This window comes from Lagenorhynchus albirostris, chromosome 1 (assembly GCF_949774975.1).
Source record: "Lagenorhynchus albirostris chromosome 1, mLagAlb1.1, whole genome shotgun sequence".
Classification (NCBI taxonomy): Eukaryota; Metazoa; Chordata; class Mammalia; order Artiodactyla; family Delphinidae; genus Lagenorhynchus; species Lagenorhynchus albirostris.
Genome location: NC_083095.1, coordinates 91,465,061 through 91,481,088, shown reverse-complemented (window position 1 = coordinate 91,481,088; position 16,028 = coordinate 91,465,061). Strand labels below are relative to the sequence as shown.

Here is a 16,028-nt window from a genome sequence, read left to right as displayed (position 1 = left end):
TCCTGATTCAGGGAAGCAGAAACAATATATAAATCCTTTCCAAATACAGTCAAGTACTACAGAATCTTTGTGGGTTGAAATTCCAGAGAAACAATGCAGTAGTAGAATTCTCTGAAAACATAAACTTAACCTGAGTTGGAAATGTCAAGTATGATTGAAAAAGTTTTAGTAATGGACCAGAAAAAAACAACAAGGTACGTGGTAGCTAGGTATGTTTAGCCAAATGTAAATGGACAGAAGGTCCCATGAGGTTGAAATATGAATACATTTCATTACGACATATCACTGTGTCATAGAATAAGTCAGATTCTAGTCCACAAGGAAAATAAAAATACTAGCCTAATTTCTATTAATGGATGAAGCTAGTATAGAAAGTACCTATGGGAGAATCCCTGTGTGACAGAGGTAATAAAATAATCAACATTCTGGAAAGAGGCAAAAAAGAAATTTTAAAAATTATATAGTTTACTTTATAGAAGGGAACTGTGACAAAATATGGCTATTTGTAGGAAACATGAAAATGAGTGGCTTTAAATGACGCCTATCTACTGATAACTCCAAAACTTAGCAGCAGCCCTGACTTCTTCTCTAGGCTTCAAACTCTCTTTTAAAACTGCTTTGTGACATCTCCATGTGGATGTCTGATATCTCAAAATTCATATGCTCAACGTATAGCTTTTACCCACCAAACCTGCTCCCATCACAGTTTTTCCCATCTCAGCAAACGGCACCAATGTCTACCCTGTTGCTCAACTGGAAAACTAGAAGTCATTCTTGATTTCCTATTCCCTCAGCTCTGACATTTACTCCTTCCCCAAACATAGCCCATTCATCTCTAAAATAATCTTCAAATGTGTTTACTTCTGTCCAGTTCCATCACTGGCTCCCTTGTCCAGCCATCCTTGTCTTGCCCTTGGTCTTCTGCAGCAGTCTTACCTCCCTCCAGTACAGTCTCCAAATGCCAGTGAGAATGATCTTCTGAAAATGTTCATCTGATCATGTCCCACCCCTGCAGAAGACTACCAGTGACTTCCCAAGGCATATAAAATAAAATCCAAGCACTAAAAAGTGTGCTCTTCAGAGTCCTGTGGGATCCACAGGTGGGAAGACTGGGTGGAGATCATGGCATTTTATTCTATTCTTCCTTGAGGTGAATTTTGACATAGGTAAAGACTTCCTAGGTTTTAGGAGGGACATGTGGTACACACTCTGGGGAGTTTGTTTCCAGTTTTGAATTATTGTTCCAGTCTGGTTGCTGCTGTAGGTTTTAGGAATGCTGACTTGAGGGAAAAAAAGCCAAGTCAGTTAGCTTTTTTCCTTTTCTCCAATTGACCTACGTGGTTTGATGATCAGTTCTATTCAAAATTTCTTTACAAAGTAAGGATGACTTCCATGGGCCTATGGCATATGCTACCCCTCAGCTGTTGTGTTGTGTTTTTTTTTTCCAGAGGATTTCAACAAGCTGTGCTCTGTCCCTATCGTAATTCCCGAGAGGCCAGGATATCCTTCCCCACCCCTTGGCCCCATTCCTCCAGTTCACCCTGTTCCTCCTGGCTTTCCTCCTGGACCTCAAATTACAGTCCCTCGACCACCAGTGGAATATCCATATCCATCTCGGGAACCGCCAAGTAAGAACTCAAAAGTCATCTAATTACGTTTCTTGCATTAATCAGGTTAACTTTTTTGTTGTTGTTTATGCTGTTTAAGTCATTAAGTAAGTTTAACCAATCCTTAAAGATTTCATTTACAGAGTGTAGTATATACCTTTCTCAACTGGCCTATTGCATAAAGGAAAATGGGCAGTTTCATATTCTCCAGAGATTAATGTCCTTTTGCTATTGATGTTGTGGGAGAAATTTAAATCTGATTCACAGGATGAATTCATAGAGGAGGCATTAGATTACTCTTTGGGTTAAATATCATGCAAAGCAGTTTTGCAAATAGTTAAATGCCAGTAACTCACTGCCTTTGTTGCTTCCCTGCGCTCGAGGCCTGAGAGTGAGGCGGAGGGAGCAGTGGGGAGAAGCAGGCAGAGGAGCAGACTACAGCGAGGCCGCGGTACCTGGCAGCGTGCGCCACGGTGCACAGGTGCTCTCTGTAGGCGAGAATGGAAACATGCTCTGTTGACGCCAGGCGACCTTTGCCCAGAGTGTCCTCCTTCCTTTAGGATTCAGCATCTTGCCCATTATCACTGGATTCAGTGCTGGTGGAAGATGCCCTAGTTAGACACAATTTTAATGGGGTTTCGTGTTATTCCTTCAGGGGTGTTGCCAGTCAACGTCACTGATTACTGCCAGCTGTTTCGCTATCTCTGTCAAAATGGACGCTGCATCCCAACTCCTGGGAGCTACCGGTGTGAGTGCAACAAAGGATTCCAGCTGGACCTCCGTGGGGAGTGCATTGGTACGTGATAGACCACTGGCTTGGCACCAAGAGGCTACTGCAGTGCTGTTTCATGACTGTATAGGTGTTCTATGGCTGCTATAACACATTGTCTCAAACTTAGTGGCTTAAAACAACACAGATTTATTATCTTATATTTCTATAGGTTAAAAGTCCGACACGGGTCTTTCTGGGCTAAAATCAAGGTGTCGGCAGGGCTGCGTTCCTCTCCGAGGCTCTTGGAGAGAATCCTTTTCTTTGCCTTTTCCGGCAGCTAGAAGCCGTGTGTATTCCCTGGCTGAGGGCCTGTTTCTTCATCTTCAAAGCCAGCAGTGTAGCATCTTCAAATCTCGAACTCTCTGGTTCTCTCTTTGCATTCCTTCTAACACGTTTAAGGATCTTTGTGATTACATTGGGCCCATCTGTATATAATCCAGGAGGGATGGATTCCGCTGACTAGCAACTTAATTGCCCTTGCCGTGTAGCGTGTTCACAGGTTCTGGTGGTTAAGACATGAACATATTGGGGGAGGGGCATCATTATGCCTACTGTAGTGACTTTTAACTTTCATTGTAAAACACATTCAAGGCGTTGCTGGTAACTCTAACTTAAGCCATCCTATCGAAGCCTGACCATTAAAATAAAGCATTAGAAATGTCCCCAAATCATGAAACTTTGCATGGTTTACTAATTTGAGTGGATAACTTACCAACAGTCTCTAGTGAGCAAGGAACTAAAGCAAGGAACTTTAAGTCGTTGATAAGGCAGTTAAGCTAGTGAAGGAAGGAAATGTAACACAAGGATAATTTGTTGGATTGGATAAGAACACCCAGTTGCCATCTAATTTTTTTAAAATAAACTGCTCTCTTAGGTCTATTATAAATCTCAATTCCAGTTATGAATCAGGCAGAAATAAGTAGTTCTTGGTTTCTCATGCTATATAGTTTCCAGGTGATATGAAAGCCCCTTCAAATAGCTTGTTAAGAGCTTGTTCAAGTAGCTTGTTCAAGTAGCTTCAATCCTGAGAGGTCATCCAGAGCTGGGTAGGAAAGGCGAAGGGAACGTCTCGCTCAGGGTTGTGAGGTCAGACTTGCATCTGCCACAAGAAGCATGTGACTTCGGACAAGTGGGTTATCTTCCATAAGCTTTAGCTTCTTCATCTTCACAAACAGAGGAATGAAAACCAGTTTACCTGTAAGTAAACTGATAGCTCTAAATGAGTGTAAAACTAGTGGACGCCTGTCTAGGGGCAGGCTGGAGGTGGTAGCAACCTTGATGGTGGGTGAGAATTGCCCTTTAAACAACAACAGCTTCACGGTTTGTTGTAATATTCATCGCGGAACTGAGAAAGGAATGCTTAGATATGGTTAGGTCTTCTTTTCCTTGAAAACTTGAGCTTCAAGAGACACTCAGAATTCTGTCCAGAAGCCACTTCTGAAATATTAGTCTGTTTGATTCCCTTATGTCAGACCCAAGGAAGAGAAAATGTTGATTGGCTTGGAGTGTTGAGTTGCTGCGTATTTGGCATTTTTCTCTGAAAAATGACACAGGAAAATAATACATTCTAACTGCTCAACCAGTTAAAGTGGCCGGTGACACCGTTATTGTAGTGGAAAGAAAAAAGATCTTTTCATTATGCTATTTATTTCTTAAAAGGAAAGTGTTTTAGCGTGTAAAGGAAACGAGTAAAATGGTCTTGGAGTTATGAGTTACTGCGATCTAATGTCTTACTGAAATATACTGTGTTTTGCAGATGTTGATGAATGTGAGAAAAACCCTTGTGCTGGTGGCGAGTGCATTAATACCCAGGGCTCCTACACCTGTCAGTGCCGACCTGGCTATCAGAGCACACTCACCCGGACAGAATGCCGAGGTACGTGTGGTCCTAGCTTGGCACGTCGGACATGTATGCTAAGTAAGGAGTTGGCTCTGAAGGAATTCCGTGGAGTCTGAATAACCCTTGTCGGGAGAGGCTAATATGCTCCCATTGCTTTTTTGCACTTAATTCCAGAAATTGTTACTCTGAAGGATAGCATCATACAATCTGGCAAACATTCAAGTTATTTTAAAAGATGTTTCTGTGCCTGTGGGAATATCTTCTTTTCACTTCCTTTTTTTTTTTTTTTTTTTGCCTCATCACTATATTGTCTTAACTTTTAATCTGAGAGCTAGGGAATGGGGTTGTCCTTTGTTGACACAGAAACTGAGAAAGGTTTCAGGTGAAATTTTACGCAATTAATTGCTTCATGGAAAGGCCTGAAGGATAAGAAGTGCCTGTACCTTCTTGCTGCTTATTTCGTGGAGTCAGCGGCAGCATCACCTGGGAGCCAGCTGGAAATGCAGCATCTCAGGTCCCACTTGAGACCTGCTGAATCAAAATCAGCATTTTAACAAGATCTTCCAGGGACCCTTACGCATGTGAAAGTTTGAGAAGCACTGCTATAAAGTTTCCTCACAAAAATTTCCCTTCCGATTTGTTTATTAATTGACTTATTAAGCCACCCAATATACCTCTTATTGGATGACTGATGTACTGAGTTTCTGAGATAGAAATAATTAAGATATGCGCCCCACCTCAGGGCACTCAAATATCTAAATCTCTATAAGTTGGGCACAGAATGATCTGTTATAATTGATCAGTAAAGCCAGATAAAAGCAACAGAACTCTGTTGAAATTAAATACAAGGGAAGATAGGGAGGTTTGTATCACTTTAAAAAATTTGTCAGCCATTAATGAGTTAATTTTATTTGCTTCTTTTAGCAAAAGTCCTTCATATTAGTTGAAGGCATACAGACGTTTTTATTTTTTATTAGTGACTGTTTTCAAAATCTTTGAATTTGGTTCTGACTTAGGGATTTCTTGCCATCAGAGTATTTTAGTACACCGCTTATAAATGGCAATGTTGAGCAGAAAAACCTGGAGCACAGCATTTCAATCTGTTAATATTTCTATTAATGGCCTACTTACTGAATTACAAATACAGTTTTAATTTTTAACTGAGTTTAGAACCTTCTTTATAACTATTGTTTAAAATAATCAGCACGTACAAACAGTATACGAGGCATTTTGCAATCGTGGAAGATAAACCGAAACCAGCGTTTCAGAAGACAGCACTACTAAATAAGCAAATAGAAGACATTCTTGAGAGTGCTCAGCTGCGGCAGGGGCCCATCAGTGTAGGTGCATGTTATTGTCATCACTCTGAGACTTAGTTTATTAGAGACTGAAGGTTACCCAAAAGCCTCAAGCACTGTCTTCTTTAAGAGCTAGTGCGAAGTTTAGCCCAAGCACAAGAAGTTGATAACGTGATCACATTTGTGGGTAGACGAAAGTCGCCACAGAATGCTCAGAAAGGCTGTATACTTAGCTGAGAAGGACACGAGGAACTGAACAGAGGGGGCAGAAGAAACATACAGAAACACGGTAGAGACGTTGAATGGCAAGCTTTCCATTTCTTTTTGTAAGGCAGCAGGAGCCCGAATGGCATTTTCAAATTAGTGAGGAGAGAAAAAGCTGAACTCTTTATCCTGTTGATTTTATCCTTGGGCCTCCATAGATTATAAAATGCTAAAAAAAAAAAAAAAAATAGTAGATTATAAAATCTTAAAAAAAAAAGTCTGCAGAAGAATATGCAGCTTTTTACTATTTTTTGGAGTGTGGAGCAGGTCAGATTTTAGTAAGGATCAAGAAATAAATGAGAGAGAAAAAGATTGTAGGTTGTTGGCACAAAGATCAGACAGAAGAAAAGCCCAGACTGCTTCAGCTAGTCCAATGACTCGTGTGGAAACCACTGCTGGATCTGCCCAGAAAGCAAGTGCGTCTGAGGGTCAACCACAAGACACCGTGCAGACACAGGGTAGACAGAATAACCAGTATGCCATGAATGCACATTCTTGTCGTCCAAAGGATGTTTAGGGCTCTTATACCCAGGCACATGGCCTCAACTCTGCATGGGTAGGTCTGCTCCCATCCAACTCTGCTCAGTGCCCTGGCCTCTATCTCCTGGGGAATAAGCCCTGGCAAAGGTTGTACGCTCTGTAGACAAGGTGGTTTGTGTTCATCCTTTTTGATGTTCATCCAGGCATGTAGCCTAGAAACTGAGGGGAATAGATAATCCAGGGTAACTCGTTGTGCACTTTAGGTTAATTACTAATTAACCTTTAAATGAGAGATCAGATGCCGGTTATTTGAGTTATTGTCATTTTTAATACTTCCATATCATGCTCTGTTGTTTACTTTGGCATAATATTAAACATGAAAGAAAAAAGGGGAAATGCCCCCATAGTACCAATATTTTGTGTGTTAGATAGAATACTCATAAAGTTATAAAAGAGACTAAGAATATATAAACAAATAAAACTGTATTTGGACCAGAACTGCCATAAGGAAGGTAGACATTTCAGAGTCAAAATGATTGACGGCTTTCAGATGGAATTAGGTTTTTAAATTGTTTTTTTTTTTTTAATGGCATTTCTGTTTAACTGTTCTGATACAGCGAACATCAGATCTGCCTTTTGATCATGTCTTAAAAGACACCAGCCAAAGTTCATTGTAAATAATGATATATACTGGCTCATTGAATTACCTAGGAAAATGGTGAAAAAGAACCTATTTTGTTTACAGAACTGAGATTTAGGGAGTCTTCTTAGAAAGTAAAGTTAAACCAAATGCTATTGTGTTGGCATTTTTTTCTTTCATATGTCTTTCAAACTTTTATTAGTAACCCTAAATTTTATATTATTTAATACTGAGTTTATGTTGAAGAATATTATTTAGTAATCAAAACCCAAGACTAAGATCATGAGTTTAGAGATGGTGAGAGGAAGAAATAAAATAATTTAAAATCCCCTAAATAAAGCTATTTCTTCCTTTTCGACTTCGATTTTAGACATTGATGAATGTTTACAGAATGGCCGTATCTGCAATAACGGACGTTGCATCAACACAGATGGCAGTTTCCACTGTGTGTGTAATGCAGGATTTCATGTTACGCGTGATGGGAAGAACTGTGAAGGTAATACAGTGTAATAATAATTACAGTATAATCGTGTCATTCCCCTATTCCATTGCAGTTTCAGTATCAAAAGTCTTTAACAAGGCCAAGTCAAACATTGAGTGAAAGGTCAAAGTATCAAATGTATATTCACCTATTGTTATCTGGGAGGACGCCTAACTTTCAACAGTATTAGTTCCTTTAATTCACATTTGTGTGAGTCAAATAACATTGTAAATATAGGAGCAGAGCTTGCTATTTAAATATTCCTGGTGACGAAACTTTTGTAGCATAAATCATTACTTCCAAATTTTATGCAGTCAGAATTTGTACATTAAAAAAAAATAGGACACACCTAATCTCATATATTCTTCAGTCACTTATAATCCTTTTGTTTCAAGTGTCTGTAGTAATGAAATATTACTAAGGAGTATCTGAAAATGTAAAATTTGAGAGAAATGTTGGCGAGAGTCAGCCCTTTATATTGCCTCTTGAATTAATCACCTCACTTTGAATTGGGCTGTGTTTCATTTTGTCTTTTTCCCTGCCTTTTCTCCCCTAAATTGAAAATGTGACAATTATTGATGAGTTTCCACTTCTCAGACCTTTAGCAAAAAATGAAGAATGCTCCTTATCATCTTTCCCAAAGTCTTCGGGAAAGATCCCAAGAATCTATTCATACATTAAAGGAATTTCAAAATTGTTCTTAGAAACATTTTTGGCAGAATATTATCTCAGTGATTCAATTCAAAGACTTAATGCCAAAATTCTCAGTTGGGATAGAGTCTTGTTTAAAAAAGAAAAAAATCATAAATTACTTCGGTCTGACTAAAGCCTGTAAGTGAAAACACACTGTGTCTAGAAGAGCAAGTGCCTCCTAAGACAGCTGTAATATTAAATAAAATAGCTGATGAATTTAAAGAAATACCTGTATGCTCAAGGGATCCTAAAGGTTAGCTGTCATGGCTATACTCTATAGTCAAGTCTTGCATTTTACAAATACATTTTTCCTATCCCTATTTAAAATTGCTTCAAACTGCAAGCAGTTCTCTGGTTTCTACTTTTTAAAGAATCAAGAAGTAGCCTAAATACATTTCATCATTCTTAGTTTCGATTTTGTTTTTATTTTCAGTATATTAGAAGTAATGTGGATCTGTAAATATAACCATCAGGCTGTTTACACACCTTTCAGTTTGTAAACTGCTGTTCCTAAAAAGAGCCTTGGTAGCTTTTATTGAGTTAAATTTCATATATATATTTATATGAAAATTATATTTATATGAAATTTCATAGGTATATATTATGAGTCTAATACATATACATGTGTATATACATATACACATATACGTGCATATACATATTACATATATACGTATATGCTTGTGTAAGTATATATGTATATATATACACACATGTCCCAAAATAAATTTAGCCCTATAGTTTGCATGCACATGTCAAAAATTGAGAACTTGAGATACGTATTTCATATGGCCACTCTTCTCTTTGTAAGCTATAATTTGGATGAAAATTAACCTTAGACAATAATAACAAAAAGTAAAGAAATGTGACGAAACAGAATTATATTGATCCAGGTTGGCTTCCTTTGGAAGCTTACTCATCTGGCCATAAGAAAATATGTCCTTTGTATTTTTCAGATATGGATGAATGCAGCATAAGGAATATGTGCCTTAATGGAATGTGTATCAATGAAGATGGCAGTTTTAAATGTATTTGCAAACCTGGATTTCAGCTGGCATCAGATGGGCGTTATTGTAAAGGTCTGTGCTATAAAACTCTAAATCATATTCTTCACCCGTTTTTTCTCCTCTCTACATTGCTTAGAGCTACCACCTTTCCTTATTGATTCTCCCTATTTAAAGTACCCCTAACTCTGTACTAAGAAACCTGACTGGAACTCCTTCTTAAGTCCAGCCATCCAGAGAGCTACAATTTATGCCCAGAAGGCTGTTCGTACTTCAGAAAGAGTGTTTGGTGTCTTCTCAAAGGAGCCTGATAGGCTCCATAGCAAATGAGTGAGAAGCTGAACTACCATTTGGACTACCAACAGCTGTGAGCATCTTTTTAAATAAGCTGAGTTCTGCCTCTTCCTCACAGTTGAGGAATAATGACAGTTGGCTTCTTGACGGCTGTCATTTGCCACCTCTTACATCTTCACCTGGACAAAATATTGTAGACTCTTATTGCGGTGATCTCTTCTTCATAATTTCCTCCAGATACCTTAAGAAACACAATTTATTTAAGCTTTATCAAATCACAGAAGCAAAAAGGAGAAACAGGATTAAGCAGAAGAAATAAAGGAACCAGGAGCCATTATTTAGCTTTGTGACTTTTGAAATAATCTTATTGCTCCAAGTAGTGAAGCAAAATGAAGATTTTTATTTGTGCTGTTGAAAATTGGGGTCCTGAGAAGAGTTATCAGGAGATAACTGGAGTTATCAGGAGAAGAAGTTAAATTTGTGCTTAGTGTCTCTGCCTCATGCGGTCAAGGATGAGTAATTATTGCCCTTGTGTCCAAGATCTGAGCTGCAACCAGACTTCTCAAGGAACCTCATACTCAAAATAGATCCAGGGAATCTGCTAAAATATGATACTCAAAACCCTAGTTTCAGATATAGAAGGTAGAGAGAGCATCAGGCTCTTCAAGATGGAGAAGGCAAGAAAAAGTCCTATGGTGCCTCTTCTCTGGGTGCCCTTGTATTAAGTCCTTGTATTAAGTCTTCAGCGTGATGTGTATTTTCTCTAGGCTTAAAAGAGCTTCTAGCCCTTGGTTGTTTACCCACATTCTCTATGACCTTCACATAAATAGCTCTTAATATCATGGAAATCTGCCTTCACAGCAAGAGAAACGTTTTTTTGTTTGTTTGTTTTTTGTTTTCAAATTTGAAGTAGGAAATTGGTTTCCATGCTTTTGAGCTATGTGTTGGGAGGAACTTATAGTTGGGGAGACAAGATTAACGCGTGGAAATGTTAAGACAGCATACAACAAAGCACCAAATTGTGCAGGTTAAGTGCTGTACAAGTGAAAAAGAAAGGGGAAGGGAATGATTGCTGGAATATTTGGAACTAGGCTTCCAAACAAAATAACAGAAGGAAATGTGAAAGTCCCTTTGTGAACAGAACTTTTCTGAGAACACACACTCCTCTCTCTTACCTATGCACAGAGCATGCTAAGATTCACTTTCAGTACCTATAGGCTGCCAGTGACCCAGGCCACAGACTCTTAAGGGTGGCCAATAGATAATGCTGTCGTAACTATTTCAGAAGATATTATGACCTCATAGGTGAAGCCCGGTTTTGCAACTGTTTGCAATCAGTGAACTAGTATCTTATTGATAAATGGATTGTTCCAGTCATTTGAAAGTGCCTGATGATTAAAAGTCTGCTCTGACTTTAACATTCTGGCTTAAGAATCAGGGCTGGAGAGGAAGAGAGGGGGGAAATGCTCCATATTCTTACCTGTGTCGTCTTTCTTCTGATATATAGAGAAGATGGAATACACACACTTGTAGTAAGAATAAAGGAGGAAAAAAGAAAAAAATTTCTTGTATGCTGAATTTCTTTTCCATCATTTTTCTCTTGATATCATGGGATAAGATTTTCTCTTCATGCTGAACACTTGGTTCTGATCCCACAAAGATGTAACTGTTCAAAGCTGAATGAACAATGCTAATTTAATCGCTACAGTTAACTAATCTGATGAACAGCCTGGTCTCCCTGATCACTCTCTGCAGGTGGAGGCCACTCACTTTGAGCAACGCCCTCTGGATCTATGTTCCATCGCTGTCCCCAGTAAAAAACCTTTGGATTACATTTCAGGCTGTAGTCACCACTGTTTTACTGTAGATCTCGATTTGAACAAAAAGGTGACCTGAATAACTGAACCAGTTTGAGTTCACGTATTTAAATATAACTGCTGTTTTAAAATACAATCTGTACACGGAATCTTGGACCATCTGAATATATTTTGTGCCAAATAACACAAGCTATGTAAAACGCAGAGGTGTTTCAGTCTCAATTTGCCTTTTTAAGGTCAGAAGAAAGGAAATATTCACCTACACCAGTTGTATATTATAAAAGGAGTTGTTATAAAACGACTTGTTCCTAAGTGTTATATGTTTTCCAAAACACAGTTTTGGTACCATTTCTGTTTCCATGTTGGAAATAGAACATGTTTGGTACCATGTTCAGGGGGAAGAGTATCTGCTATTATTAGTATGTGCCCAATAAAATCTTTTACCAGGCCTCCCTAAGGATACACATACGATACTATAAAATATTTGTAATGCTTAAGAGAGACTTTTCTTTGCTGGGTTCCAATTGCTTACAGTGCTGTTGTTGGCTAGGAGTTGTCATCAAAATCATCTATATTCATTTTCTGTTCCTTTTTTATGGTGTTCCATCCAGGCTTTAGTTCTGTGTCTCCTCATGCCATTCTAATTTTCCCAGAGAGTTAAGGCATGAGTGATACTGGAATGGACACCAGTCTGGGTGTTGGATGCCAAAAGGAGAAGCTTTCTGCCCAGGCCAAAGATGTAGTTTATTATCAAGCTAGATTTCTGACAGTCCTGGAAAAATTGCCATGTGAAACATTACACAAGACCCTTTGTCTTTTAGCTGTCACTTTCCTCCTTCTTCCAATTCTGTTTTTGCCTTTGTGATTCTTACTTTGGATAAAAAAAAAAAAAAAAAAAAAAACTCAGGAGAATGTTATTGAAATAGCTTTCTATGGAAAAGAAATAAACTCAAGACAGTTTATCTCTCTCAATTTTTGTTCCTTTTCTCTCAAAGGAAAATGAAATGCATCTCACTGAGCTTTTATTGTTGACGCTGCATATTATTGTAAATCTTCCCCATTTTCAAGTCTTAGAACTGTAAATATGTTACGTCTTTAGATAAAGTCACTTTATTTTTTTCTCTTTTTTTTTAACATCTTTATTGGAGTATAATTTCTTTACAACGTTGTATGAAGTCGCTTTATTTTTAATAAGTGCTTTTCCCCACCACAGACATTAACGAGTGTGAAACACCTGGGATCTGCATGAATGGGCGTTGTGTCAACACTGACGGCTCCTACCGATGTGAATGCTTTCCTGGACTGGCCGTGGGTCTGGATGGACGTGTGTGTGTTGGTAAGGTTAAAGCTGTAACTAGATGTACGATAGAGATCCACCCTCTGTCAGTCAGTAAAATCCGCCAATAATAAATGTACTTGACTGTAGCAGATATGATACAATTAATATTTGTGGGGCAACAAACCAACAGGGTCAGTTCTTTTCTTGTATGACATGGATATTAGTTTAAGGCATAGAAAGACGAGCTGAGATAAATGAAAACCAAGGGAATCCCCACCTCTCCTTTTCCCTTGTCTTTCCTAATCATCTAACTGTCCTCAATTTTCTCCAACCCTCCTTTGTTGATAATGGTCTTTGAAATTGACCTGTATGTGCCCATTATCTCATGGTGAACATTTCATTTTCATCTAGGGAATTAAATGTTCCAAGGGAGGTATAGAATGCAAAGGAGGATATGGATAAGTAAGAAACTTATATGATAATAGTTTTATGTGGCTTTATAAAGAGTTTGAGATTTGTTGATAAATAGATACAAAGTTTTTCCAAATTATTTTTAAGAAAGGTAGTCGGTAGACCCTTTGAATTGGGAGAGGATTGGACATAGCTGGAAATCCCCTCCTGGTGGTAAAGATGATACTGCTTAGTTAGACCAATATCTGCAGATTTGTATAAATGAACCTTTTACAGATTAAACATCCTCCTTTTTGAAAGTACATCTAATTCAGATATTCAATAATTGCATGTTTATTTTGAGGTCATCTGTATTTCTAATAAAGATCTTATTTATCATAAGGTGAGATCGAATGGTCATCCATCATTCATTCAACATTTATTAAGTGCCTTCTCTGTACACTCCTGGGGAAGAAAAAAATGAGTGAGGTATAATCCTAGCCCTTAAGGACCTCACAGTTGGGTAAACCATAATAGTCCCTAGAGAACCGGAAGAGGCTAGTAATTGGTTTCCAGTGCTTGGAAGCTGAATGCAGAATGATTTGTTTCGCTTTGTTTTCTATTGGGACCTAATACCAGAGGCATTCTCTGTGAGTTAGAACAGGGACAATGGCTAAATAAAACCAGCTTCAACTTTGACCTGGGGGGTTCCCATCTGTTTGAAGCGATAGTATGATGACAGATGCTTCTTCCTGTGTAGACACACACATGCGGAGCACATGCTACGGTGGATACAAGAGAGGCCAGTGTGTCAAACCCTTGTTTGGTGCTGTTACCAAATCTGAGTGCTGTTGCGCCAGCACTGAGTATGCTTTTGGGGAACCTTGCCAACCGTGTCCTTCACAGAATTCAGGTATGTGGTGTCACGGGGATGCCCTAGTACTCCCAGCCTTCCGCCACCATCTGCAGTCTTTGCATTTTGGGAAGTCACGGGGAAAGATTGCGTCTGCTCTCCAGGTGCACCATGTACCTTGCTGGGGTCTTGGCAGGCGCTGCTCAGCCTCTGCTCAGCTGTTCCTCACAGGCCCAGCCATCACTTGGATTAGGCAGCACATTCACGCCTCCCATCTGAACTCCTCCACCTCAGTAATAGTCATGCTCTTTAGGGTGTGTGCGACTTGCCTTGTTTTCTAAAGTAGCTTCACAGTGTTTACATTTTGTAGGAACTATTATAAAAGCAGGATGCTACCGAGTGTAAAAGTAAATAATTTTCAGATGACCTGAATGTTTCCAACTTTTTTCCAAAAGGCCATTTGTGAATTTTGTTCAAATCCTTCGTGCTGCTTTAGGGTGTGCTTTTCCTAAATGATTTTATTCAACTCTAGGGAAAAAGTGTTTTTCTCAATTTGAGTGACATGGCATAGTGAAAAGAAAACTTGTCAGTGAGTCAGAATTCTGCTCCCCAGCCACAGGCAGACACATTACTTAATTGGAGGTTCCGTTTTTTGTGGATTTTTGTTTATTTAGGAATTTTTCTCACCGAATTTCAAAAGGATTTGAGATGGCTTACATTAGTAAACAATTATGAAATAGAATAATATGGAAAAGCGATCTTCATTTTTTTCATCTACAAAATGAATTGTCTTAGGTAATCCAGAAGATCCTCTCCAGTTGCAAATTATTTCTGTTTGTAAGGCAAAAATAGTTTATTGAAATGAAAGCAATAGACTGTCAACATTTGAATGTAATTTTAAGGTAGCTTGGCAGTTGACTTCTAATGTCCTAAAATAGAATAAGTCCTAATATTGAAAACGTGTAGCTCTGATTGGTTGGTTTACCTCTAAGATTCAGTTAGTTCATTTCTGGCCTAGATACTATCTATTAAAGACGAGCTCACAGTTTTTAAACATTTGCCATTTTGAAAATGATAATATTTGAAATCAGACAGAAATTAAAATGTATTATGAGAAGTTAGAGAAAGTTAAGTAGAAGACTTTAAAAGTCTTTAAAATGGGGGAATGCCAGTTAAAGAAAGAAAGCTTTATTCTGGATGACTGCTTCACCCAGTCATTTCATATATGATTACTAACAATTAAATATATGTTTGCAATAATACTTCGATTATATAGTATACAAATATAATTCTATCTAAAAAGATACTTCCACACAACTTTATAGTTGTATATTATTAATATCATCCTTTTAAAGTAAAGTTTGTTACTTTAATTTTTCAAAGTACTTTCCTTGCATACTTTGAATTTACAAGATAGATGGGTATCCTAAAAACTGGTACAAGGATATAGGTGATTTGTCCGTGTCTTGAATGAGTAGAATAGCCAAAGCTTAGAATCCAGGATCCTTGGTGCATATAGTTTTTTGTTTTTACATTTTCCTCTGGCCCCCAATTACATCTCCAGAGAATTCTTATGCTACATAGGAAAATGAAATTAAAAAGATGACCCAAAGAAACCAAATTTCTTTAAGCAGTAAAGCTTAAAGAGAGTTACATTTTGAAGCTCAGTTCTACTACCTTCTGTTTTATATTTGAATCAGTTTACACAAAAGTGGTCCACAGGTGGAAATAGTTCCATCCCGTTTGGTTTCTCCACCTCTTTGATAGATGAAAATGCCAAATCATGAAGGATTGAAATGTAGGATGTCCCTTATTTCAGGAGAGAGGAGGGATTTTAAAGGGGACTGGAAATATCCAGAAGGAATATCTTTAGTCAATTTAATGAGAAATTCTAACCACTTAACATCTAAAGGTCATCTTTGTGCTCTGGAAGTCAAATAAACTATATTTTCAGATACATCTCACTGGCTGCTGAGCAGTTACTCCTTGTAGAAATCCGTCAGTTAAAGCTACAGGAGAGTAATGATTAGGAATTTTCTCTTCTGTCCTCATTCCACTGTCTCCATGGCACAACACTGAGTTAGCTTAGCAACACCTACCATTTATTAAGTGCTTGAGTTGGGCTGAGCACTTTACATGTTCTCTCAGGAAATCTACAGCACTACCATGTGAGTTGGGTATCATTGTCTACACTTATATAAGAGGGAACTAGAAGAGGGAAAGGGCTTGCTCCCAAGACCCTCAGCAATAAGCATTGTCATCAGCATTCAAACCCGTGCTGATCTGAATTCACTACAGAGTCTAGTACCGGATCCT

General features: G+C 38.3%; 1 protein-coding gene across 1 annotated transcript in view; it reads left to right on the top strand.

The window, feature by feature from the left end:
* The window catches only part of FBN1 (fibrillin 1), a 253,476-nt gene that overhangs the window by 134,288 nt on the left and 103,160 nt on the right, over positions 1-16,028 (top strand). The window contains exons 10-16 of the mRNA XM_060149482.1: positions 1,449-1,628; positions 2,263-2,403; positions 4,136-4,255; positions 7,272-7,397; positions 9,032-9,156; positions 12,406-12,526; positions 13,620-13,772. Coding sequence (XP_060005465.1) covers positions 1,449-1,628; positions 2,263-2,403; positions 4,136-4,255; positions 7,272-7,397; positions 9,032-9,156; positions 12,406-12,526; positions 13,620-13,772 — 966 coding nt within the window. The remainder of the gene's footprint in view (positions 1-1,448; positions 1,629-2,262; positions 2,404-4,135; positions 4,256-7,271; positions 7,398-9,031; positions 9,157-12,405; positions 12,527-13,619; positions 13,773-16,028) is intronic.